This window comes from Diceros bicornis, chromosome 20 (genome assembly GCF_020826845.1).
Source record: "Diceros bicornis minor isolate mBicDic1 chromosome 20, mDicBic1.mat.cur, whole genome shotgun sequence".
Taxonomy (NCBI): Eukaryota; Metazoa; Chordata; class Mammalia; order Perissodactyla; family Rhinocerotidae; genus Diceros; species Diceros bicornis.
The window spans coordinates 50222157-50248881 of NC_080759.1; the positions used below are offsets into that span (position 1 = coordinate 50222157).

General features: G+C 43.7%; 1 protein-coding gene across 4 annotated transcripts in view; it reads right to left on the reverse strand.

Moving 5' to 3' along the window:
* TRIO (trio Rho guanine nucleotide exchange factor) overlaps window positions 1-26725 on the reverse strand; it is a 355129-nt gene that overhangs the window by 159361 nt on the left and 169043 nt on the right. For all 4 annotated transcript variants that reach the window (XM_058564328.1, XM_058564327.1, XM_058564329.1 and 1 more), the window contains 2 exons: window positions 14854-14976; window positions 3030-3221 (listed from right to left, as the gene is read on the reverse strand). In XM_058564328.1, the coding sequence (XP_058420311.1) occupies window positions 3030-3221; window positions 14854-14976 (315 nt within the window). The remainder of the gene's footprint in view (window positions 1-3029; window positions 3222-14853; window positions 14977-26725) is intronic.

Here is a 26725-nt window from a genome sequence, read left to right on the forward strand (position 1 = left end):
ACCTAGTATCCCTGTGGGTTTTAGGGCATTCGTGCAGTACAGAGAAAGGAGACTGAGGAACATTCTGTGGCTGGTCAGGAAAAAATGAATTAACTGAGAAAATGGCTGGGGCTAAAAATGAAGTCCGAGCACATCGCGGAGGAGAATCAGCCAGCTCCTACAAAGGTCTGCACTCTCGGGCACCCGGGCAAATGTGGGGCCCATTACACACTCCCCCAGCTGGTCTCTGAATCCTTCCTCAGCCCCAGGTCACTCGAGGGGCACACATTTAAGAGGAACCAAATCAGGGTAAACACACCAGTGTCTCTGCAACTGTGATGTTCTTCCACATAAAAAGGAATGAATGAATGAATGCAGTGAAAATTCTCAAACTGTCAAAGTCAACCACTTAACCTTTAAACAGATTGACGGTCTCCTTCATCTACAAGCTTCATACATACTGGAAGCTCCTATAGCGTAAATCAATGAAAACACAATGTGTTTTCACTTTTAAATAAATTTCCAAGCCTAGGGACAAGACAGACCCCATAGTTTGCTAACTGAAATGCTTTCATTGTAAGATTTTTCCTTCAACATACTGCTGATGTCACAAAACCCAAGGAACCCAAACCGAGTCTCTGGAGGACAGCTTTTGTAAAACGCTTTCCTTACAGTTTTCCTTTCGTGACTGCTTTTTGAAAACAACAAAGTTGAAAAGGTGATCTAAATCATAAATACTGCTTCATGGAAAGAGTCTCTTCTGTCCTAAAAGCAAGCTAAATCTTTACAAATCCTGCTAAAGAATATTACTAGGCATGTCACATAGACAGCATCAGATTACAAACGCCTGGCTCTTGCTTGGTCTCCAGTCAGGCCTGCTGTCTCCGCCCCTTTCTCTCAGTTCTCTGAATTGCTGTCCAGCTGTGGGTCCTGCCTCCCCGCAGCATCCAGGCCGCCAGGGCCACAATGCCCTCTGGGGTCCAAATGAGGAACTCCAGCCCCCACCCGCTGCACTTCCCCTCAGGAAGGTCTAGGCTGCTCCGGGGCTGCCCACCTGCTTTCTGTCTGTCACTGCTTTTCCACAGACATCACCTTCTTCCTCTCAGCTAGGGCGTAAAAATACACCAGATAAAGAGAAGCTAACATACTAATAGTGATGGGAAAGAGAGAGTAACACCCAATTATAATGCAACACAAGTGCTGTAACAGGTATACGTGAAGAAAGTTCTAGAAAGTGTAGGGGGAACAGCTAACCCTGCCTGGGGAAGTGAAGGGAAGCAGCAAGTCTCAAGGGTGTCGGAGTGTCACAAATTCAAGGACCCTGTGCTGAAAGGGAGGGGCCTTTGAGGAGGAGACAGCACAGAGGGGGCTGGAGGGAAAGTGTGGATCAGATCGCGAGGATGCTTAAGAGTTTTAGGCTGGTCCCTCAGATACATGAAGAATCATTGACAGTTCAAAGGCAGGGGTATGACCTAATCAAATTTGTATTTCAGAAAAATAATTCTGGTGGCAGTGCCACGGGAGGCTGGGGAAACAGCTGGCAGAGGCAAAGACGCGTTAGTAGTTACGGCTTGACTCAGTTGAGTGAGGAACTTACAGTCCCGTGACACGTGCATCTGTAAACAGAAACTGCCAGGGTCAAACGTCTGCATAACATGTCTCCTTGGAAAAATAGTCTCTTTGTAAATACTGTAAAGTCCTTTTTAGTTATGGCATTATTAAGAGTAGGGAAAGAAGCTAGACGTGTTGGTGACAACCGTCCCAGGCCCACACAGCACCAGCCCCTTTGCAGAAGGGGCTGCCCGGCAGAGGACGGCGGAGCATTCCAGCCCGGGGCTGGGGCTGGGGCTGCTGAGGCGCAAGCCTTGGGTTCCAGCTCTTTGCCAAATACGCCCCCTACGCTCTCGTTGTGGGCTCACCAAGTTTCCAAGTGGGAGGGAAATGTGGTTTTCCTGGAGCCAAACTTTCAAGTTACAGATGGCCTGGGTGAGGAGTAAACTGCCCAAGATCCCACAACTGGCCATGAAGTTCCTTTCCTTTAAAGAGATTTATTGGTCCCTGATTTCTGATGCCTTTAAACAAGGCAAACCAGACCCAGCCCTCTCTTAAAGTATCTCCCGGTACTCTTACTTTTTCCAGATCCTTCCTCCTAGCCTGTTTCTATAAACTTGCATGTACTTAATCCCAAATTACCTGGAAGGGCTCCTCATTTCCAATTATCAAGAGCTATGGAGAATTTCTTTTCCTTAGAAATAAGATGTAGTAAGTTGACATCCTTATTCAATTTGTAGTCCTACTGAAAACTTTAATTTTTATTATAAGTCCTTTTTCTAAAAAGCTTCATAATAGTTTCTGTAATGTAAATTTATATTTCTACTAAGAATAACATATCTGCAAGGTATAATTAGTAGCAACCTATTTTTCACCTACCAAACAACACATTATCTCTTATCACGAGGTTTATCAGCAAGAGTATACCTGTGACGTTAGCACTAATATTATTAAAGCCATGTTGGCTTTGGTACAGTTAAATTCAGTATGATGTAAAATTCACTTTTATTAGTATCTGGGAGTAGTCACACAGTCTGATAAAATCAGGAGGCAGCCATGACTTTTACCACATGACAGGCTGACGTACAGAAAGGAAACCCACAGCTCTGAGCATGACGTGCAGGTCTCTATGTATAGTAAAATAGACACGAGCTGCCTCTCTCCAAGTTAAAGGGATCTCCTTCAGCTCCTGTTTTCCCTGCTCGCATCCTCATCCACACCTCTCCCCGGCCACCCCCAACCCGCGAGGGTCCAGTCCTGACAGATACACGGCCTCCCACCGCCCCAGCAAAGGCGTGCGTGCACTCGTGTGATGAGGAAGCACAAGAAGTCTAGCTCAGTCCCCAGTCCACGCCGACCCGCTCAGTGTGAACAGGCTACGTGTCCTCACTGGCCATCTCTGGTCCGCTTTCTCAAGTCACCACCAAATCCACATTCCTTCCAAGGAGTTCAAGGACCCTTGCAGACGCGGGCTCTGCCTTTGTCTCCTGAGGCCTTACCTCTTTTACGTGGGTATGAAAGGACACTGACATGTCCAGCAGGATCTTCCGCTGCTCAACACGCCGAACAAAATCTTGTATTCGGTCTTCGAGCTGATGGGCAGCCTGATAAATCTCTTCTGGGTCACATTCCCCAGTCTGAGCCAGCTGCTCTGCTGCTTCTAGTAATTTATCCGCATTGGTGTATGTGTTCTGCACAAGAGAACATCCAGAGACAAAGGAGGTGAGTAAGAAAGAAACAGCCCAGGCTGGGAGCCATAAAACACTGCAACACAGAGGTAGCCTGTGATATTCCTGATCATTCCTGTAAATCACACAGAAAAAGTAGGATGGGAAGAGATGATTTTAGGCGTTTGATACATCTCCAGGAGCAGCCTTTTCCATCTTGATTTAGAGGGTTAAACTGAACCTCACGGCAAAGCCCTGCAGAATACAGCAGGAATGGGGTGTCCCTGGGCAGCTGCTGGCTGCCCCGTGACTCATAAAGGGCTTTCAGCTTTGGCTGCTGCACGGCCAGAAGACAACATGCCGCCACAAGTGCCCACTTCACTTTTCTCCTGGTTTTATGACAGAGTGGAGAGTTCCAGTTTTGTGTCTTTCAGTATGATACAGATTTTATGATAATTCCCCAAGTGCAAGCAAAAAGGTTAAGTTGTAGACAAACATAAGTTGCTGTCTCTTTTCACATGTTTCTACTTATTGGTAATTCTGTGCTTATCTCTTTTCTACTTAATGGTACACATTTTTTGAGAAAAAGGAAATAATAACTATAACAGCTATGAAGTAGCCAGAGTTTTAAAGAGCTGAGGGCCCAGCCCCGTGGTGTAGAGGTTAAGTTCACACGTTCCGCTTCAGGGGCCCAGGGTACGCCGGTTCGGATCCTGGGCGCGGACCTACTCACCACTCATCAAGCCATGCTGAGATGGCGTCCCCACATAGAGCAACTAGAAGGACCTACCAACTATGTACTGAGGACTTTGGGGAGAAAAAAGAAAAAGAGGAAGATTGGCAACAGATCTTAGCTCAGGGCCAATCATCCTCAAAAAACAAAAAAAAAAACAAAAAAAATAAAGAACTGAAAGTGTAAACAGGTGTCTAAAATACTCTGAAAATTACTCCTGTTTTAATTCTTGATAAACTAGATGCTGCAAATGGGTTCCTCAAATAGAGAGGTATGCCAGAGACCTGACACTGCTGGAGGAACTGCTGGCAAGAGGCTCACTGACAGGGATGGTGAGCAGTGGAAGCAGCTGGAGGACTTCAGCGCAGTGAAAGAACAGAATGAGGCCTTCCCAGAAGGCCCACAAAATAAGTCTGCAGTTCCCCTGCAGAAACAGGTGGAGCCCTTCCAGCCTCCTTCTCCAACATTTCAGTCCTAAAGCTGAGCAGGGTCAGCGTCTCATCAGGGAGGGTGGGTGGTGGCCCAGAGTGTGGGGAAAGGTGTTCCTGTGGGGAGTCCAAGCCTGATGGGGGACGAGGGTGCGCCTAGAATGGGCAGCCTCCCAGCTGGGAGACTGGTTACATCCAGGGGCATTAATCTACCATGTCAATACATGAAGGACAACGAGAGGCAGGGTCCTCATTTTGAAGAAAGGAGTTACAAACATGGAAAACAAGGAAACCTGAGTTAACCCTGGGGCACTAGGTTGGAAGTGGAGGTATCAACAAGAATACATGGTTTTCAACAGAAAGATGTGTAAATGTGCATGTCATACATGCACGCGCGCGCACACACTCTCACATTCTCCTTCCCTCTGTCCACTGAGAGGGCCCTGGAGCAGCAAGGGCCTGATAGCAATAAGCATGCTTAGCCCCCAAATTTCCACTTCTAAACACCATTCTCCTCTAAAGGGAACCAGGGCTCTCTGGAGACATAGCTGATTCCAGGCTTGGGGTGGGATAAAGGACAAGATGAGCCTGAAACATAATTTTGTGCTAGAAAGCAAAGAAATGCTCCAGAACAATGTGGACAGGTCGGGACACAGAAGTCACCTAGAGGAGGCCCCCACTGGCCAAATCAGGGCAATCTGAGTCAACAATGCTGATAATAGAGTATAATGTACTGAACACAATAGGAAACCATGCGTCCACACTGACATAAATAAATAAAATTGGATGAGGAACAGAATATATGTATAATTTCAAAGTACCTTCCCATAAAGTACTTACTAATTACAAAAGGGGAAAGGCTCACTTTCCAGTGGAGAAGTTGGGCAGATACCACCTTAACCCAGGAATCAAAATGAACACCTTATGTGACAGGACAAATTAAAACTGTGTGCCACCTGGTGGGATGACATGAGAAAGACACAGCAGCACTCCGTGATAGTCCTGCCAAATACGGATAACCAGGATCTAATCATGAGTAATCATCAGACAAACCCAAAAGAAGGGGCATTCTCCAAAATAATTAATGGACCTGAAATCTTCCAAAGTGTTAGGTCACAAAAGTCAAGGAAAGACCAAGGAACTGCTCCCAGCTCAAGGACACTGAGAGATGTGACAACTAAATGCCAGGGTGATTCTCCACTGGATCTTTAGTTATATAGGATGTCATGGGGACCGAGGGTTAGAAGGTAATCCTGTACCAATGTTAATTTCCTGATTAAGATGGTACCATTATGGTTGTGCAGCAGAATGTCCTTTGTTGGTAGGAAATACACACTAAAGTAAATGGTTTGGCGGAAAGTAAGTATTTTGTGCTGTATTTCCAACTTTACTGCAAGTTTAAAATAATTTTAAAACAGGTGTAACATACAGCATGACAGGTATGAGGCGATCTCAACAATGATGATATTGACGCCCATTTACAGAGCAAGTGTGCCTCGAATGTCAGGCGGGGAGTGGAGCAGTCCATCCTCTGCAGGCAGTAAGGAGGGATGCAGTGTCGACAGAGAATTGAAAGTAATAAAGATCAGCTAAAAGTCGGTCTGCTGTTTACCATGCCCACACTGAACACTCCCCGCTCCCCGTGTGCCACGGTTATGAGCGCTTGTTGTGACAGGTCCAAGTGCTCCCTTGCACTGGGCTGTCCAATCCTAACCACAGCCCCTTTTACAGGTAAGGAAACTGAGGTCTGGAGGGCAGTCACCGGGCTCAGGGGACAAGGTGGCAGGAGGTGGAAGCAGGACTCTACCCATGTCTGTCTGACTCAGGAGCCCGGGCTTACAAACACCCACCATATTACCAGCTCGTGGGACTCCTCAGTGTTTCGTGTAGTATTGTTTTACAAGCCACCGTGAGGCAAGGTTCACAGTCATCTCTTTCTCTCTGTCAATGTGAAAAACCATTTTCAGGGGACTTTTGTTTTTGGTACTATCCAAAGTCTCATGAGAATGCCCTGCACTATTAACAAAGGATCTTGCAGAAATGACAGATATCAAAAGAATCCCTTAAAATTTATTAATTATGGCCAGACTTGGAAAATGTATATGTGTACATTTTACACATTTTTTGGAATCAATTATTTGAAATAATTTGAAAAGCACAGTCAGTTCCCAATCTGGCTGCAGAACTAAAAAGCACAGTTAAAGGGTTTTATAAATACTCAACGTGACAAAATTGGAAGCTAAGTTATAATAAATCCTGCATAGAGCAGAAACAGTGAAAATGCCCACTTCAAAAGAGCTTGTAACAACAAAGGCATGTTTTATAAATGTCCACTCTCCATCCTGTGCTACTCTGGACCTCCGTGTCCCCTACAGCGCAGTCTGGCAACCTGCCAATGATGACTGTGACAAGAAGCTCTCCATGCACACTATCAAACCACCTCAGAGATTCTGAGTGACAGGATGGAAAGACTCTCATGTCAGGCCTGAGGCCCAACACCAGTGTGTCACTGACGTCATGACCCAGACTGTCAGGCTGGAGACGATCACCCTGCCTTGTGGATGATAAAGGAGGAGTTAAACTATGAATTAGAACTCCAATAATGCGGTAATGAAGCAAAGGATGAGGATGCTATTAATGACAATAATAAAAAGTCATGACAGAAACCACTGGAGCCAAGAGGAGACGTGACAACTAAAGGTAATGTGGCATTCTGGATGGGATCCTGGAATAGGGGAAAACTAAGGAAATCTGAATCAAGTGTGGACTTCAGTTAATAATAATATATCAATATTAGTTCATTAATTGTAACAAATGTATCATACTAATGAAAGATGTTAATAATAGGGGAAACTGGGTACAGGGTATGGGAACTCTGCATCTTCATAATTTTTCTGTAAATCTAAAACTGGTCTTAAAAAGTTTATTAAAATACATATATGTGTATGTATATATGTGTGTGTGTATTTACATACACACACATACATAGTAGATTTTTAAAAAACAGCTTTCACCTATGGAACAATGAGTGAGAACTTTCTGAAGATTATCTCATCTAGTCCTTCCCTCCTGAGAGGCTGGCACTCCAGCCACTCAGTGCAGCCCCGGCACAAAGGAAGCTCTCCTTGTGATGGTCAACTATTAGCATCAAGGGCTCCCACTATAGAGGTTCTGCTAACCTTTTGCCCACAGAGGTTCTCCGATCACCAGAGGCTGCACTTTGAGCTAACTTTTCTGAGTATGCTGGCTTTATGGAGATCCACGCTTACCCCTGCAGAGCCTCACCCAGGAAGCACACCTCTGCATCTCTGAGACCCAAGATCAAGGCGTTCCCAGGAAGAGAATCCTTTTGCCTGGTTTCTTTTGCCATGGAAAAAAATAGATTTCTGTGTGTTAATCAACACACCGATCATAAATGCTAACTTTGGAGCACTCACTCTGTGCCCCACAAGAGCCCTATGACATGGACACTATTTCATTCCCACTTCACAAGCGAGGAAACTGAGGCACAGAGAGGTCAGTAACTTCTCCGAGTCAGTCAGCAGAGCTGGGATTGTTCAGACAGCAAATGCCTAGGGTGGAGTTCCTCTTACAGGGGAAAATACAGTCACTTAAATTCAGACTTAAAGGGGGCAGGGGGTGTCAGGTGAAAGAGCCTGTCTTAGAGTCTGAAGAGACTGGACTCTCTTCTGCCCCTGTCCCGGGAGGCAGCTCTCTCTGGGCCTAGTTCCTGTCTGTGGGGTAACAGTCCCAGGATTAAAGGGGATAATGTAACGGCCCACCAGGGTGCGGACCAAACAGTTTCCTCTTTCTCTAGAGCAGTAAATTAAAATTGCATAACTGCTAGGACTCAGGAAACACCCAGAGCCTTTCAAGGGCGGATCAGACCTTCCTCTCCCTACAATCCTTCGCAGCTAGAGCCCAGGTTTTACCCAGGATGGCCAGAGGCTGTGTTTAGAACTTGGCAGAAAAGATGAGTTTTCTTGATCTTAGAAACGAAAGGAAAGGGGGAAAACACAAGCATTTCAAGGCCTGAATTCAGGGCATGTGAAAACTGTGAAGCATTCTGTGCATCCACATGCTCTGCACCAAGTATCCTCCTTGCAAAAGATGAATGAGTTCAGCAGCGACCAGCGAGGGTGAGAACTGGCCTGCTTCTGTTTTGAACACCAAGAATGAACGTAAGGTCTCCTGCTTTCCTAAATGCCACGCTTCCTTATCCTGGAAGACAAGATAATTACATGGCACATATAAAAAGTTGTTGACAGAACTGGCTTCGTGGAGAACAACTTTATGACAGGTCACATCTTTGGAAGGTAATTTGAATTCTGGGGGATAAGCAGACAGGAGAGAAGGCGGAGTGAGCACTCGCAGAGTAGGCATTTATGGGAAGATGCTATGTCAGAGATTCACTCATCACGTTCAAGAAATCTTCTGTGCTCTCAAAGCCAGCTTCTTCCGTGAACAAGAGTTTTCTGGGCTTTACTGGCTGTTGTATTCATAACTTTTTAAATCTAAAAAAGAACATTAACTTGGACAACTATTTAGAAGGTAAGAGAGAAAATGACTGTCAAAGAGCGTCTTCCTTTCCGACAGTCATTTGCAAAAAGTTTCACGTGGAAAGTATTTTACATTTCTTTTTAAAAGCTCCTGCATGAAAATGCAACAGGGCTGCATATGGTATGCCACACTCTATAAACTCATTAGCATGGATTCATTCAATAGGATATATCTACTCACAATCACTGCACAAAATAAAGAAGGAATGGATCTTCAGATTAGTCATGAGGAGGTTCTTGGCTCTGCAAAGCCGCAGGCAAAGATGATCCAAGTGCTTCCTGATGTGGCTACAGCAGTGTTTGAAACAAAGCCTGACACCGGGGCTCTACAGTGGAGTCTTCTGTCCTGCAGAAGTTACACCTGGCTGTATGACTCGCTTCCACCAAGCACACATGAGGATCTTTTCGGGTTCCTCCTTCCCAGAACACTAGACTTGTTCTATATAATAAATAATCTATATTTAGTTCTTTTTAAATGAATTCAACCGTAAGACTTGCACCACTTCCTTCTTGAATCTGTTATGTTACTTCATTATGCAGCGACTCATTATTCTGAAGAAGATGACTGTAGGAAAAACTTCTTAAATTTCTAATTCAAGATCTCTAAACTAAAGACAATTTAGAATCCATTTTACAAAGGATCCTTCAAAACACAACCCCAAGAAACAAACTAACCAACCTCGAACTTAACTGTGCAAAGGAAATTTCTTCTCCCTAAACCCAAAATCTGTTTTACCTTTGTGAATATATTTCAGAAAATGCAATAAGGCTCCTTATTAAGCACCAAAGATGCCTCTGTTCCCATTTAAGAAGCCTCACAAGGTCATTCAGTCCAAAAAGATACATAAACCTAAAATATGAAGTTGGATCTCTGCCATAAGCACTTCTATTACAATTTGGTTTGACAGAAAGCAGACAAAGATAGAGAGGGCAGAGAAGGAACGCTGGAGAAAGTAATTCATTTCATGGGCTCATTCCTCCTGTGCCAGAGCAAGACTGGGGTCAGTCTGTTCTCTGGGAAGAGCTAGAGAGCTGTCGATGAACGATGCTACAAACACAAGTGTAATTCTGCCTCGATACCAAGGCCACAGTTTATCTAGACCAAATCCACTGCACAGGGTCTTACTCAGCCACACTCCTCAGGGAGCCACCTCACAGGCAAAACCTCTTCTGGCTTAAAATGCTATCCTCCTCCCTCCTCAAAAAATCTTTATTAAACAAAGTAGAGGGGCTAGGAAGAGAAGTCCACCCTGTTTCTTCCGGTCTTACGGCCCCCTCTCCCCGTCTTACTACAATTAATCTCTAGCTAGTTCTTAGCGTATAGGGCAGTCCCTCTACCTACATCGCCTGATGATATAATATGAGGCAGAGCAAACTCCTTTTAGAACTAGCCCGAAGTCGTCCGGGGGTGTACTCTGCAATTTCCAGGATCTGTATGCACAGGGGCTGGCGTGCACCGGATTCTAGCGCTCCGTTACCAACTACCTGGGGCCCATCACACAACAGGAGGTCGCCCTCATGTTTGTGGATGGAAAGGATCTGAGATTTTCACTCTCCAGCCATGGAGGGGAATTATGTGAGTGGCTGGGTCCCAGTTCATGACGAACTATGACAGACTCGTTGAATGTCTACTCTGAACAGTGGCAAATCGCTGCGTGCCTACTGTTTGCAGTTTTATGAGACAGAGATGTGCAAAGCTGGATAGCCTGGGACAGCGGGCAATGAGAAGGCAGAGCGGGGCCCCGTGGCTTAGCGGTTGAGTGTGCGCGCTCTGCTACTGGCGGCCCGGGTTCAGATCCCGGGCGCACACCAACGCACCGCTTCTCTGGCCACGTTGAGGCCGCGTCCCACATACAGCAACTAGAAGGATGTGCAACTATGACACACAACTATCTACTGGGGCTTTGGGGAAAAAAAAAAAGAAGGCAGAGGAGAGTGGCAGAACACACTTTTGAAACCAACTAGTATCTAAAAAATAGAGCAGAATCAAGTGATGGTCTTCAAGAGAGGAGAGGGTCTGTCAATATTTAGTGCCAGAAGGAAAAGAACTAAGAGAGGGAGAAGTTGAAGATGTTGGAAAAGAGGCCATCCTTGAAGGGCCCAGGTCCTGGCAGTGGGGTGGGAAGGACGGTGCAGGTGGAGAGGAAAGCTGAGATACGAAGGTACGGCCAGGTTTAGGTGGAGAGCTCAAACCCAGGGGTGGGTGCGCAAAGTAGAGCCCACAGAGAGAGGCTGATCTCTGCATGCGGCTTCCAGGTCCTGAAGGCCCGGTCCACGTCCAGCCTTTCAGGCCACATGGCCATGCTACCCAACAGTCCCACCTGTTGTCCCCCACGCCTGCTTCTAACATCCTCTTCTTTCTTTGTCACCAACCTGAATTTTACTAATTTGTGAGTCTTGGTTTGGACAGCAAGGACTACCAGGGAAAGCCCTCTGACAGGCGGCCATGCCTCTTCAGGAGGGGTCTGGCCTGCTGCCTACCCACCCCCTGCCCCACTCTGTGCCTGGCAGAATGCCTGACACATGGCGGGTGATTATTTGAAAACCAGAGGGAGGGAAACTGGGTGCAGATGTTTGCAAAGCGAGCAAAAGTGTTTATAATTAAGGGTTTTCTCATGCACAGTTCAAGTTTGGGCTTAAGCACTTTCGATTTCAGGGAAAGAGGGTAAGGCACCCCTTAGAATCCCAGGGAGAAGGAGCAAGAGATAAGAAAGGACTACAACTCTGCTGGGTTGGAGGCAGGAGCAGACAAGTCCCTGCCGTTCTCGAACCCGGGGTAAAAAGCGAACCCGGGGTAAAAAGCGACCACAGCTCAGGGTGCCACTGTAACCCTTGGCTTGCCGTTAAGGCAGAAACGTTTCCTACAAATGAAGTGTTCTCACTCTTGCCACCCCCAGAGGACCTGTGTGGACAGCTCTGATGGTCATCTGAGACCGGAGGAAATAAGTTTCCTGTGAAAAGATAGGGCAAGGTTAGACAGTGAAGACACTTCCTTAATTTCAAACGGAAAGAACCACAGGACTTGAAGGCAGAAGGGTCAACGGGGTGCTGGACACACAGGAAGACACTGAGCAGACTATCACCCCTCATAAGAGAAAAGGCTCAGAAACCATGAGGAGGGCAAGGGCAGGCCAGCCTACAATCGTGGGGAACATGCCACTTGAGACAGGAGCCTCCCTCTCCAGAGCCCGGCTGTTTGCAGTTCTGCCTCTTAGAGCCCTTGGTGCCTGAAGTCTTTGCTCATATGATCCAAATTTCCATCCATCCTCAAACCACATTGGCTACAGCAGAAGCTTATCTTATGGAAAAAATAAAGGGGCGATAAGAGCACATTTTCCACATTTCTTCTGCTACAAGAGGAAGGCAAAATATTTTCCAGCAAGCATTAAGTAGGGAGATCACCCATAATGTAGATAAGAAAAATCCAAAGATGCATCGCACGTGTGGCAAGGCTGCGGAACACACAACTTCGTCTTGTTTCTTGAGATCGAGAAAGCAGAAAGGTTGGGATTGTCATTTTTACTTTACACAGGAAGACATGTAAAGAAGGTAACTTTTTAAAGGCGTTTTCACTGAATAGGACTTAAGTCAGTTTGTTTTGTTCTAGCCCATAATTCTATCCCACATTTAGTTCCCTGACTAGCATATAATGGAACCCTTTGTCATGCAAAACCTAGTGACACACCAGCCATGGTTTACTCTTGTTTATTTTTGTTTTATAGATTTTGAGACTGTACTGGTAGATGAATACTGATACTCCTCCTTTTAAAATTGAAGACTCTCTTTATTTCTAATGTTTTCAAGTCTATTTGCTTACTATTAATACTCCTATACCAGTTTTCTTTTGGTTAATATTTGCCTGGTGGATCTTTTTTCTAATACTTTATATATTTTCAAACTTCGTGGGTATTTGTGTTTTAGGTATGCTCCTCGAAAACAATACATAGTATGAATTTTAAAAGATATTCAATCAGAAAATCTTTGTCTTTTCACAGGTATCATCAATTTTGCATTTACTGTAATTACTGATATTTATGGACAAATTACTACATGTTATGCTGTGATTTCTATCATGATTTTTGTTGTTCTCATTTCTTTTGCTACCACCAGACCCATTTTTGTGAGTTTTTATTTATGCAGTTTTGTGTATTTTTTCCCCTTTCTACTTATTTGGAAGTGATGACTTCTATCCCTAGACTTGTAGTGGTCCTTCAGTACTGCTAACGTGCACACTGAATTTACAAATCTACGATACACAACCTCCTGCCACCCTTCCCAGAACACCCTTCCACGTTCCGTGTTCAAGCGGTCTAGTGCTTGAGCTCCATCATGTTTTGAACTATCCCCAAATTCACTGTCTTGTTTAAATGGTCAATCTTTTGATTTACAGACACATTTACCAACTTCTGTGCTCCTTACTGATTCTAGTCCTTTCTTCTCATATTCCCTTTTTATTCATTCAATTAATTCATTCAACAAATGTCTGCTGAATGCTTAAATATGCAGGCATTGTTCTAGGTGCTCGTGATGGAGACGTGAGCAACACAAAGTCCCTGTTCCCGCAGAGTTTAAATTATAGTGGGTGCCTCCATTATTCTTACTAAACCATATACACATACGTTAGTTCTTCTGGTAAGTACTGGGGTGGTAAACTGTCTCTGTCTTGGTCTATATGTTATCTGCACTATTGAATGACAGTTCAGCTGGGTACAGAACTCCAGGTGCACAGTTACTGGAGACTCGACTCCACAGTCTTCTGGGATCCGTGGTTACCGATGAACAGTTGGCTTCTTTCTAAGAATCATTCTCACAGGTGCCATTTTGGCATTTCTCTCTTCTTGTTTCTAAGGTGTTCCTGTCTTTGGTGTTCCTCAGTTTCACCATATGTCTCAGTTAGGATTTGTCCTACTAGACAACTTCTTTTTGTCTGTGTGTGTGTGTGTGTGTGTGTGTGTGTGTGTGTGAGGAAGACCAGCCCTGAGCTAACATCCGATGCCAATCCTCCTCTTTTCTGCTGAGGAAGACTGGCCCTGGGCTGACAGCCGTGCCCATCTTCCTCTACTTTATATGGGATGCCGCCATAACATGGCTTGACAAGCAGTGTGTCAGTGCATGCCTGGAATCCGGGCCGGCAAACCCCGGGCTGCCGCAGCAGAGAACTGCTTGCGCCACCAGGCCAGCCTTGACAACTCCGTTTTAAAACAACCTTTACCCTGCCTCCTATAGCTTCCATGTATATATATACATACTTGGCTCCCTGTTATTGTACTCTCTCCCTCCTTTGCTCCTCTATCTTCCAAAACACAAAACAAAACAAAAGGCACATTTACCAAACAACAAGTTGTTGGAAGGACCTGGGCCGGGTACCTTACATGATGCTACACACACATCTTCCTCTCCAGGAGCCCTTACTGGGCCAATTTTTCAGATAAGAAAGTTAACCTAAGAAATGTTGAGACTCTTCCAAAGTCACACACCAGTGAGCATTATAGCCTACGCTCGAACTCCACGAATCCAAGCTCTAACACACTACACCCCCTGCCTCCGCTTTCCCAAGCACACGTAACGTATTTAAAAGAACTGGAAAAAGGGACAAGAAATGTCGGGCCCACCATTACAGAAATGCAAGGTCTATTACTCTCTATGAACTGAAATTTTAGAAACTACTCAACAGACGGTGGTACAATAAATATGGCAAAAACATTCAAGACATTTTTCTGTTTCAAGAACATCACATTTTTGGAAAGGGTCAATGACTAAATCATCTGCTGCCTGGGAAATAGCATCTTCACTGTGAAATCTGACCATTATCTTCTCAATCATGTGCAGACACAACTTGCTAAGGCTAACTCATCTCAGATGTGGTTAAAACTGTAATTCGAAACCCACCACACACAGGCATTTACGGGAGAAGACAGTGACAGCCATTGTTTTACCTGTGCTACTTCTTCAAAATCTTCATGACGTTTCTGCAGAGCCCTGGCCCGATGAAGCGACTTCCCCACACCCGTATGCTTGCTCAGAAATGCTTCTCCATGGTTCTCAATCCAGTCCAGCACCTACGATAAAATACAGGTATACATGCCATAAAAACAATGGCTTGCCTAGTTCAATGTTTAGGGCTCTCTATTGAAGATACATTCTGTTGTCAAAACGCTATAAGAAACAAAAGGCAGAGGAGAAAAAACAATTGGAAGCAATTGGATACTAATCTAGCACACCTGAGAATTACATCTTCTATCAGCTTTCCCACCACGACTTTAATCAGCTTGTACTTTAAAAGTAGAAATCTGTCTATGCGTAAATGTTACATGCAATACTGATTAAATCTCACCTCATTTTCTGCATGACTGAGCCTCCGAAACGGACTGGGTTTTGTATAAGACAGTGGTTATCAAGCCACAGAGGACTGTTGAACTTAACATTTTTATAAGGCTCAAAGCTTCACAACTCAGGCAGTTCAAGTTTAACTACCGAGTTAGTGTTTTTCTGTCTCTTCTTTAGAAGACTGAAAACATATAAGTAAAACCTAAGAAAACAAAACACTTCAATGCCTCGGTCCCGGTCTTTGAGGATAATCTACTCTATAAACTAAGCTGTTGTGAAAGCTAAACATTCCACGAATTTAAGTACTTAAAAGTTCTTGCTAGTTGAAATCGACTGAAGAAAGAGGAAAAATAAAGCAGAGCAACCCAGTGTTTTAAAGTTCATAGTTGGACTGAGTAGTCCATTGGCTCTTGCACTTGAGAAATCACAAAACACTGACAATACCTAACAAAATATTTACACTACATCAAATGCACACTTTGTCTCTTTCCGACAGAGGGGCGAAAACTAAGTCAGGGATGTCTTTAGCCAAAAACCAAAAACTTTAGTGAAAGATATTGTTTCAATATTTAAACACATTTGTTAATGAGCTGCTGAAGTACCGAAGGCTGCCTCCTACTTTGCATTTAGTAACTATGGTAACTATGCTATGGATCAAAACGATCTTGGATCAAAACTGGGGCACCCACAGCTCCAACAGTGGTCTAGAGGACAACCGGGAAGCAGACCAGTCGTGGCACCCCCCCCACTAACGGCAAAATAAAAGGGGCCTGAACTCAGGGTTCATTGCTACAAAAAGGATCCCTTGCCCTTTGTTAGCTGCACTATAGAGAGGTCAGCTGTGCTGACAGATATCTAGAAAAAACGAGGCCGCTGGTGAGGGCCAGAGCCCCCTGTCCTGGGACAACTGGACTTGCTCTCCATTGCTCCAAACCAGTGACCTTCAGAAGCCAAAGGTCTGACTGAGGGTCCTTTCTGCATGGGGTTTAGCAAAGTCAGCAGTAAATGTAAATAAAATGGCTTTAGAACCCGAATAAATCTCTGGTGGTCCTCTATATAAAGACTCCTGTAGAATTAGCAGACATGTGTGTGCATGTGCACGCGGGAGGGCGGGGTGGGGCGCGGGGACCACGCCTTGCAGTGGGTACTCAGCTAAAGCTACACATTTACCTTATCACTATACTTCATTTCTGAACCTCTTTTGTCAACACCACCATTCTGCCAGTCACATCATCAGAGTCATTCTTACCGGACCCATTTGTATTCTGTCAACTCAGCCCCCCAATCCTGCAGAAAGCTCTCTTGTTTCCACCCTTCATTTCCAGCCCCCCTGAGCACATAGGGTCTAGCTGTGTGCTCTTGGGCATGTTCCTTATCCTCTCCAAGCTGCGGCTCCTCACCTGCTCAGTGGTGACAATAATGGGGAGATGGGGTATTCAGTGAGACCTAAGTAAGCACCTGAATATCAGTGTGCCAAATACACAGCAATGTGCCATCCCCACCCACAAACTACAACCTGTGGCAGGATTCCATCTAATTTTAAGCTCTTTGGTGGCACAGGCTATGAATATCCCATTGCTTTTTAACTAGTGCACTTAGTATGTTATTTTTCATTCTTGAGATTAAAAAGAAAGAGAGAGCGAGCCCTTTAGTTACTATCATGAGTTAAGTAGTGCCACATTCATTGCCTGACTTCAAGGCAGACAGAAAGCTGCTGAGTTGCTGACATGACAGTCTCTTAGGACATATTACAAAACACAGGTCCCGTTCCACTCCTAAAGCAATGTCCAACGACAACTTCAAGACTTCTCAACCTCAAAGAACGGATACAGTTAACAGAATGTGCCTCTGGGCACGAGGCCAATACCATGCAGAAGACAAGGATCAAATATTTTAAGTTCGAAAAGAATTTAGAGATTCCTAAGTAACACCTGTGCTACAGTCCACCTGCCTATCAGAGCTGCACGAAGGGCTAGGAGACTTTTTTTTAAATTACAACTATAGTGTACTCTGTATATTCCTCAACTTTACTGTAAAAAGAAAAATTAAACCACTGGTAAGCAGAAAACCTGATGATTACTGGTAACTCAATCCAGAATTGAAGTAAAGGCACAATTTCAAAAAGTAAAAGATAAACATTATTTAGTAGAAAGGGCTGGAGAAAGCAAAATACAGTACTTTGAAAATAATAAAAATCTGTTTTTTAAGAATAAGAAAAGTATTTCAGGAAGCATAAGTTGGAAATAAAAGCAATTATGAACCAACCACTCAGGGTTACAAACGTGTTACAATTTTTCTTTTAAAGTGGTTCCTTTAGACAGAATTGTAAATACCAGGTGAATTATATTTCCAACAAACCTGGAAGTAATTCAAAGCAGAGTGTAAAAATTCCAAGCACTTTTTAAAAATAGCAGCAGACAATTATGAAATCTAGCTCACATTCAAAACCAAACTCCCCTACCAGGCTTCTGCTTCTTTTACAAGCCTGAGAACACTTTCCAGATTGCTAAGGAATCCTGACTCAACAGACTTGTCCAAGGAGCATTTTAAAGACATGCTTGTGGAATCTTCTAATTTAAAACATAAAAATACTTGCAGTCAGGGGCTTCATCAATCTAGCCCCGCAGCCGCCTCCCTGACCTCACATGGCAGCGGCTGGAGCATCTCTCTGCCTTGTGACCTCAACCCCAGGCACAACAAGGCTGGACAAGGAATTGCTGCTCTGCTGCCACACTCGAGCAAAAGGGCAAAAGCCGATTCCTTCCCGCGGGCTCCCTGGTTCACGGGCCAACGCCACCTCCCTCTCCATTCAGAGGATGTGGTGCGAGCTCATTCCTCTGTACATCAGTGCCCTCTAATGGGCCACTAACACTTAAAACACAGATACCATCTCAGCATCTAAGTCAAAATGTTAGACGTGGGGGAAATCTTACAGATTGTTTAGCTCAACTCCCTGTTTGTGGTGTGATTACAGGATTGAAGGTGATGGTGGCAAGTACGACTATGTCCATTTCTTCACCACTAACTGTACTGCTGTCTGAGCACCTACTGTTGAAGCAGGCACTGACCTTGGTCTGTGCGGGCACCATGTCATCAATCCTCACAGTGAGCAGGGGCGGGGGGTAGGGGCGGCACATCCTCATCCCCATTTCACAGATGAAGACACAGGACCAAGGGCCCTCGGCTACCAAGTGGACGAGCCAGTCTGTGGACCTGGACCCAGAAAGTCTGGATGTGGGGTCCACTCTCTTAACCTCTAGTCTATATTGTGTCTTTGAGTTGGAATAGGTGGCATATGGATGGCACAACGAGGTATGGAAGACAAGAGCTGCTTTTGTTTCAGAACAGTTCAGGCTATTGAGTAAATTACCTCTGACGAAGTGACACTGTTATAACGGACAGCAAAACTGGGGGAGGGTGAATCAGCCAACACCACCAACCCTCGATGAAATGCCTTGGGAACCGGCCACTGGCGCCTCCTCCCCTCACTCAGGTAGCCGAGTTCTGGCCATCTTGTACAACCTATCTGTAAAGTAATTTCTGCAATAAGCCCCCACTACCTAATACTCACTGTGTTTTGTAAATTAATATTTCTAAGTAATTACTATTTCTTTAAGAATTTGTGAATAAATACCAAACCCTCATCAGAGGAGACTAATTCTCACAAGCCTACATCTCAACAACACACAATACGAAGATCAACATAAGAATGTTTCTCCTTTAAAATGCAGAGGGGGTTTATGTCAAATACTTACTAGAGTGGCCTTCTGTCATCACTATGCATCCTATCACTGCTGCCGGCATCATTTATTGAGAGATTACTCTGTGCTGTGCTTGGGAGGGCAATACAGTGCATAATCCCTTTACCCACAAAAAGCTAAAACAAAGCTAGCTCTGAAATTCCAAACATTTTTTCAAAACTTGGTCCCCAAAATCCATTTGGCAATAAGACCTAACCCAAGGGTATTGATAGTCTTTACTGATCCCTTTGTGTGAATCCTCGTACATCTGGCTGCAGAAATCTCCATGCACTCGAAAGTGGGGGGCTGCCCAGATCCCACTAGTGGTGTGTATTACACTGTGCATGCACTCTGTTATCTCTGTAAACTTTGAAAAGTTCTTAATTCCAAAACACATCAATCCGCAAGCCACAAAGAAGAGACAGTAGACTTTTATTATTATCCCTATTAAGGAAGAAATTGGGGCTCAGAAAAGTTAAATGACTGGCCCAAGAAAAGAACACTTAGAAAAGATTCAAATGCAGGTCTTCTTGCCTCCAAACTTACGCTCGTACTCATCACTACATTACTTTACATTATGGTTTGTAAATACTACACGAAAACCCTTAAAATATTTCTAATATTACAGTTCCAGTTGTTCCAAAAATATTTCTAATATTAGATGCTGTTTGTAAAAACTTGGTAAGACCTCCAACATAAAACAACCAAGAACACGTTCAGCCAGTCTATTTTTACTGGTAACTCAGGATCCAAAGAGCGTTCAGGGAAATATGCAAACATCTGTGAATGCCAGCTACTGTTTTAAAGAGACAATACACGGTGAACAAATAAGCATTTTCTGTCATAATAATGCAAGCCCCTTCCAAGTCACATTTTATGCACACAAAAATGAAACAAGTGGCTCTCCTAATTCTATATTCAGTTTAAAAACTACAATTACATGAAGCAAATTAAAAACACATGTAACTCTAAAATACTTTGAATTTGTTCTTTTTTATATAAAATCAGATTTTTCCAACTGCAAAATATGAATTTCCTCCCTGCCCATCCTACATTCCCTACAAAACCAAAGTTAACCTAGTTTCACTTATTTTAGTTACTTCTTTGTTCAACCTGTTAGCTTTTGTTTAAACCACTGGGGATTCCAATTTAGAAATGGACACATTGTGTTTCTAGTTTTGCTTTTAAATAAGTGCTCCTGAGAGAAGCTTTTAATCAGAGCTCTCTTGATTATCAAATCAATGGTATTTTAGGGATCATAACAAGGGATGACCGATCAACTAAACAATGTCATTTCAAATTTTGCTAAACATTAATAGGTAACCAAAAAGGAGGCCTTCACTTAGATAATGTTAATTTTTCTTAAAGGCTGGTGTTGAGCATTGCTGTGAGGATATCCACTATTATACTATTAATGAAATTTACCCACAAAGTTAAAATCACAAATGAAGGATACTATGAGTTTAAATTATTGGACTCCTCACATCTGTCAGAATGGCTATAATTACCAAGACAAGAAATAACAAGTGTTGGAGAGGATGTGGAGAAATGGAAAACCTCATACACTGTTGTTGGGAATGTAAACTGGTGCAGCCACTACAGAAAACAGTATGGAGTTTTCTCAAAAAATTAAGAATGGAACTACCATATGATCCAGCTATTCCACTGCTGGGTATTTATCCAAAGAACACAAAACATTAAGTCAAAAAGATATTTGTACCTCTATGTTCACTGCAGCATTATTCACAATAGCCAAGACGTGGAAACAACCTAAGGGCCCATCAACAGACGAATGGACAAAGAAGATGTGGTATATATACACAACGGAATACTGCTCAGCCATAAAAAAGATGAAAGCTTGCCATTTGCGACAACATGGATGGACCTTGAGGGTATTATGCTAAGTGAAATAAGACAGACAGAGAAAGTCCAATACCATATGATTTCACTCATATGTGGAAGATAAAAACCAACCACAACAAACAAAAAAATAGATACAGAGATTAGACTGGTGGTTACCAGAGAGGAAGGCGGGAGGGAGGAGAGCAAAGGGGGTAAAAGGGCGCATGTGTCTGGTGACAGATGGTAATTATAATTGTCTTTGGGTGGTGAACATGACATAGTCTAGACAGAAATCAAAATATAATGATATAATATACCTGAAATTTATATAATATTGTAAATCAATGTTACTTCAATTAAAATAAAAAGGTAAAATTATTGGACTCCACATTCTCATCCTATCTTAGGCCACCTAACACTTTTTTTCCTAAAGCTCAGAGCATATTTCACTCCTGAACCAGAGTGTTAATCATGTTCTCCCTTCCCAGCCGAGGGCATGCCCCCTAACACCTGCAGAGAAGAGCACACCACCAGGGGCAGCTGTGAAGAGCGGGGCTCGAGACTGCTAGTGGGCCACAAGTCAGGGGGAGCTGCTCTCTCCCTCACCTTCTCCATTTCCATCTACCTATTCCTAAGGTGACTGACTAAGCTCCAAAATGTAAAAAAAAAAAAAGTCTCCCTAAGTAGCTTTTTTCCTCCACAGTGACAGGCAACTGCAGCTTCTATGAAAGCCCTCTCCCCTGACTGAAAAGCTCCATTTACATATTCCTTCTGAAGTAACTTGTCACTTCAATTTTACTCTTTGACTGGCTCAGAAGTGAAGCATCCCTGTCAGGGCAAGAGCAGTGAGGCAGTTAAAAAACCATTAGACTTCTCGGACCTTTGGTCCAGTCACTTGACTTTTTCGAGGCTTGGTTTTGTTAACCGGAAAACGAGGGGTTTGGCCTGACATGACCACAAGGGCCTCTGGCTCTAAATTCTGCCATGTGCATGGTGTAACTTTTACAGTGAAATGAAACATACAAAATTCCACACGCACCTGTGGGCTTTGGGGGACTGAGAGAAGGAGGAACTTTTCAGGTCCACCATTCACAGCTGCCTGACAGTAATGGTGGTCCCCCCTAACGTTTCTTTATTTCTCTCCACTGGAGCCAAGAACTCTCCATTTCTTCATTCATTGTATTTCAAAAGTAAAATTAAGTTTGCTCTAAAAAATATATACATGATTAATATGGAAAGATCTTTTTACAAAATGGTTTCAAGAACATTCCAAAGTACACGAAGCCTAATGCTCACTTGGAAAAAGGAGCTATGAAAAAAAAAAGACCTCAGTCAAGTAACACTCACAAACGTATGATTCAGATCCAAAATGCCCTGTGTTGGAAGAGCTACTTTTGCTCAACTAACAAAAGAGCATGTGAACTGTCAGGAGCACATGCTTCACGCACTTTCTTGGCTGGAAGGGAGTGTAGGTGAAATCAGTGAAGAAGGGCTCCCAAAGAGGTTGGCAAGCTTTCAAACTTTTACAACATCCACCCATCCATTCAAAAAAAATTTAAACCACCAGTTCTCCTGGTATTACCCTCGTTTTAACTGCATAAGTACATGAATTTTCTTAAGAAAAACAAAGAAGCTCAGGAAGGAAAGAAGAGAGGGAGGGGGGAAGGCAAGTAGGTCATTATTGATATGAATAGTCTTACCCTGAATATTCCATCAAACCCCAGCCAAAGCATCACTCTACCAACACTGGTTAATCCCTTTTAGGAATTTTCTAAACTTTTTAAAATTATTTTTCCCATTCTTAGTTTGGAAATGAATATAAAATAGTCCCAAGTAGTCCAAGAAAAATCGTCATATGTCCAGATGTTACCTGGGAAACTAAAGTTATTATGCATAGCTTAAATCTTGTTATTGAATTATATAAATATACACATACACACACGCACGCACATAATCTTTCCTGTCCAACGAATCCCTGGTCACTTTCCTCTTAGGGGACCCTGGCAGTATGGCTGGCACTAAATAAAAGGGAGCCCCAAGCTGCCTGGGGTTTCTTCTTGGCTCTGCCCACTCCTGAGCATCCTGGCTCCTGAGAGCATGTGTCCTCAAGGGCTTGATGACCACCGCTCCTTGCTCACTTCTGATTTGCCCCAGTACCCTGGGCTCCTGCTTCCTGGCCCCCTGGCTCTCAGCGCCAGCTCATGTACCCTGCATTCTTGTATTGTATCTGCTTTGAGGGGAGACATTACCCCTTTTTCCACCCTTTTAACTCCCACCACTGAACTGGCAGCTCTTTCCGAGCCACGGTTACTAAGATTACTCTGACAGTCAAGTCTCTTCGGTGTGCACTACGACAAAAGGTAATTAAAGCTGACTCTAAACCCAGCAGGAAGATCAGCAGGCAGCCTCTATCTGCTCTCAGCAAGTCCCCAATCCCAAACACTTGCCCTCCAGTGCTCCCTAATTCTAACTGAGAAGCTCTCAGGAAAAATAGCAATCCTCTAACCATTCTTACCAAGAGCCACAATCAGAACTGTGAGCGTGGGAAGGTAAACAGAAGAGAATGTTAAATAGCTAGGCCTATGTAATGATTCTGATGAGTGAGATGAGAAAAACCCACCCTCCCAACTTAAATTACTGAGCAAAGGGTAAATGAGTTTCAGGAATCTTCACTTAAAAGCTAGGTCCATTGGAGGTGGTGCCAACCTAGAACTCCTGAGTCAAGCATCACGGAGGGATGGCTTTTACTGGCAAAGGATAGCAGCCTAGGACTCGAGGTAAAACTGAAATAGCATCCGTCCCCTTGGTGCATTTAACACCCTCATTTTGCATTCAAGTGGCCAAAATCTTTGCTAGGGATCTCACCACACTTGCAAAATTCCCAGGCACTAAAATTATCCCTTCCTTCCTCGGCCACCCCTAATTCCTCAACATCAATCAAAGCTCCTGTTCCTTCAGGCAGATCTCCCAGTTCAATTACTTGATTCCAGTAAGAGGCCAACTTTCCCCTATTCCAGAATAAATGAAGAAACTCTTAACCCCAAAGAATCTTTAATTAGCAAAATTGGGAAATTCCTTAAATTTCTTTTATCTACTCATTCATTCATTCAGCAGATACTGAGTGAGCACCTACTATGCCAGACACTTGGGAAACACCATGGAACAAAACACAGGTCGCTGCCCTTGTGAACCTAACATTCCTGCTTTCCCAGACATCTCCACGACTGCACGGATGTCCACAGTGGGAACTTAACCTGTCTCCTCACCTTGAGTCTCACTTCCTCCAATTCACTCATCACACTGCAACCAGAGCAACCTTTCTAAGGCACATAGGGTCATGTCATCCACCCCCTGCATCAATCAAAGTGCACTGCATACAAGCCCTTCAGGGCATGAACTCAGTGTGGAGAAATGGGGAAAGCATTAACTCAACAGGCTGACTGTGAGCATTAAGAGAGGAAAGAAATTTCCGTTAGTGAGCACCCACGGAGCACCGAGATCAGCTAGATGCCATCCCGACATTCCCTCCTTAATCCTCACAGCTGCTCACAAGTCACTCCAGGCCCTGATACCCACTCACTCATTTCCACTACACTCAAGTCAAGGTTCGCCGTGTCCCTTTAATGGTGTCCCAAGGTTTACAGAAACAAGTCCCAAACCTTCATAGTGGAGGTCACCCTTCCAGCTCATGCCCTACCTTATGCCTTCACACATCTCCATTCTGCCCACCAGGGCTGCCTGCTGCTCTTCAGATAGGCCCTGCCCTTTCGTGTCTCTGCTCTCAATGCAATTCCTGTTGCCAGATCCTCAGCCTAATGACTTTCTACCCATCCTTCAAAGATCAGCTCAAATCCTAACTCTCCCATGAAGATTTTCCAGGCACGCCAGTAATCGTTACTTTCACCTCTATTACAGAACTCTATTGTCCCTGTATACCAGACCCTTGACATTTAAGAAGAATATGGTTGTACAATGCTCTCAGGAACCGCCAAATTTGGTCAAGTCACTAAAGCATAGATACATCCCCTTAAAATGCACGTGCACAGTAGGCAGACAACATGGATGAGGGCAGGTAGTTTATTTACTCCCTCACTCCAGGCAGCACCTGACAGGCATGGCTCAAATTTATGTCTTAACAAAATTCACCTGACAATAACCAAAGACATAAATGCTGAATCTGAGCATGTTATGGTCTCATTTGTTAGGCTATTAAACCATCTGCTCTTATTAGACGACAATTCCTAGGGAAAAGGAACTTGGAGCTATTCAACGTATTTATCTCTGTATCTCTCAGAGTGTCACATGTTCAATTAAGATACTTTGAAAAAAAGAATGAAGTGTGGACAAGAAGAATCTAGAGCAGACTATATGTGCTTGACCAGTTTTTCAGAGTATTAGTTCATGGCCCAACATCAATCCGGAAGGTGTTCTTCTGAGAGAGAACTCAGCGAGGTTGACGCTCACACACGTGAAGGGCTGCCGGGGGAAGCGGGAGGCTTTTTTAAGAGGAGGTCTCCCCATCTCAGGGGCTTCTTTCGGAGGAGTCAGCCTGCTTCAGGAAAGTGGGTTTCGGGGGCCCATTCACCTGACCTGACAAGCTGGAGTAACTGAATGAATCCTAACAATCCAAGAGGCAGGCAGACTGAACTGGTGAGCAGGAAAATGATTCTGACAGCAACCTGATACGGACTACTTCCAAAACTATCACCCCATCTGAATGATCACAGCAAGAATAAATTTTCTTATTGCAGTAAACTAAAGCATACTCTAAACTGAAAAACACTTATTAGCAGTAACCCAGCTATTCATTCATTCATTTAACCAAACACCCACTGAGGGCTGCTCTACCAGTAAACCTAGGGCAATGGGAATATGTATACGATTTGGTCAGCAAGCAATATGACACCGAGTATTAATTTAATTTTTAAGTTAGCAATGACAGAGGTTAGCATTTGTCAGTGGCTGGCATGTGTTTTTGGGCAAGTCTTCCCACTCCCCACCCCCTCATCCTTTGATTTGGACAAGTGGTAAGAGCTATGCAATAGTAGCTTCACCCGCCTCCAAACCTCAGCACCTGACTCCCATCCAAAACACCTTCCATACAGAAATCATGAAACTGCCTTTCCTTGTTAGGAAAAAAAAAAAAAAAAAAAAAATTAACCACCAAACCAAAATTACTCCTGTTTAAAAAATGAAACTGCCCATGCCATTCTCCACCCTTCCCTCCCTCAGGGACACATTGTTAATACTCTAGCATCTATTCTTTCAAGTTTTTTCCCACAGACAAGCATATTTTGGAGAGTTACTTTCATAAAAATGTCATCATTCCATAATATTGTGCAGTAAGGTGCTTTTCTTTTTTCTCAACAGTATTTACAGACGCTTTTTCATCACCTAAAACAACCTAACAAAAACCACTTGTGGTACCTCTAGTTGGCTTATTATGCTTTTGCAGATTTTGTTTTTGTCTTTACAAATTTATCTTCTGCTGATAACGTCTGTCTAAAGTATCGTGATTTTTTTGCATTTATTCTCAACTTACCTCTCCTGGTCTATTCTCACTATGGCAAAAATTTCCATGTGTTATAATTTCTTGGGTTTCAGAACCACATTTTTGGTTCTGACATCCTATGGACTCCTTCAAGGTAAAATGTTTGCTTTGCTTAAATCTTATCAACTTTGCTCCTTGCTTCACAAGTCAAGCCTAGATAACAAGTCCAAACCATTCCCGATCATTTAATCAACAAAACGTTTCTCTTAAAGAGCAACCATCTATTTTCTATGGAATGCTAACGGGACCCTATACACAATATGTGTATTGCACAACACTTTCTCCTGCTGACATCCAACCCAATGGGCTGTTCTTGAGAAAAAAAGCTATCTGAAAGAAATGGCCTCA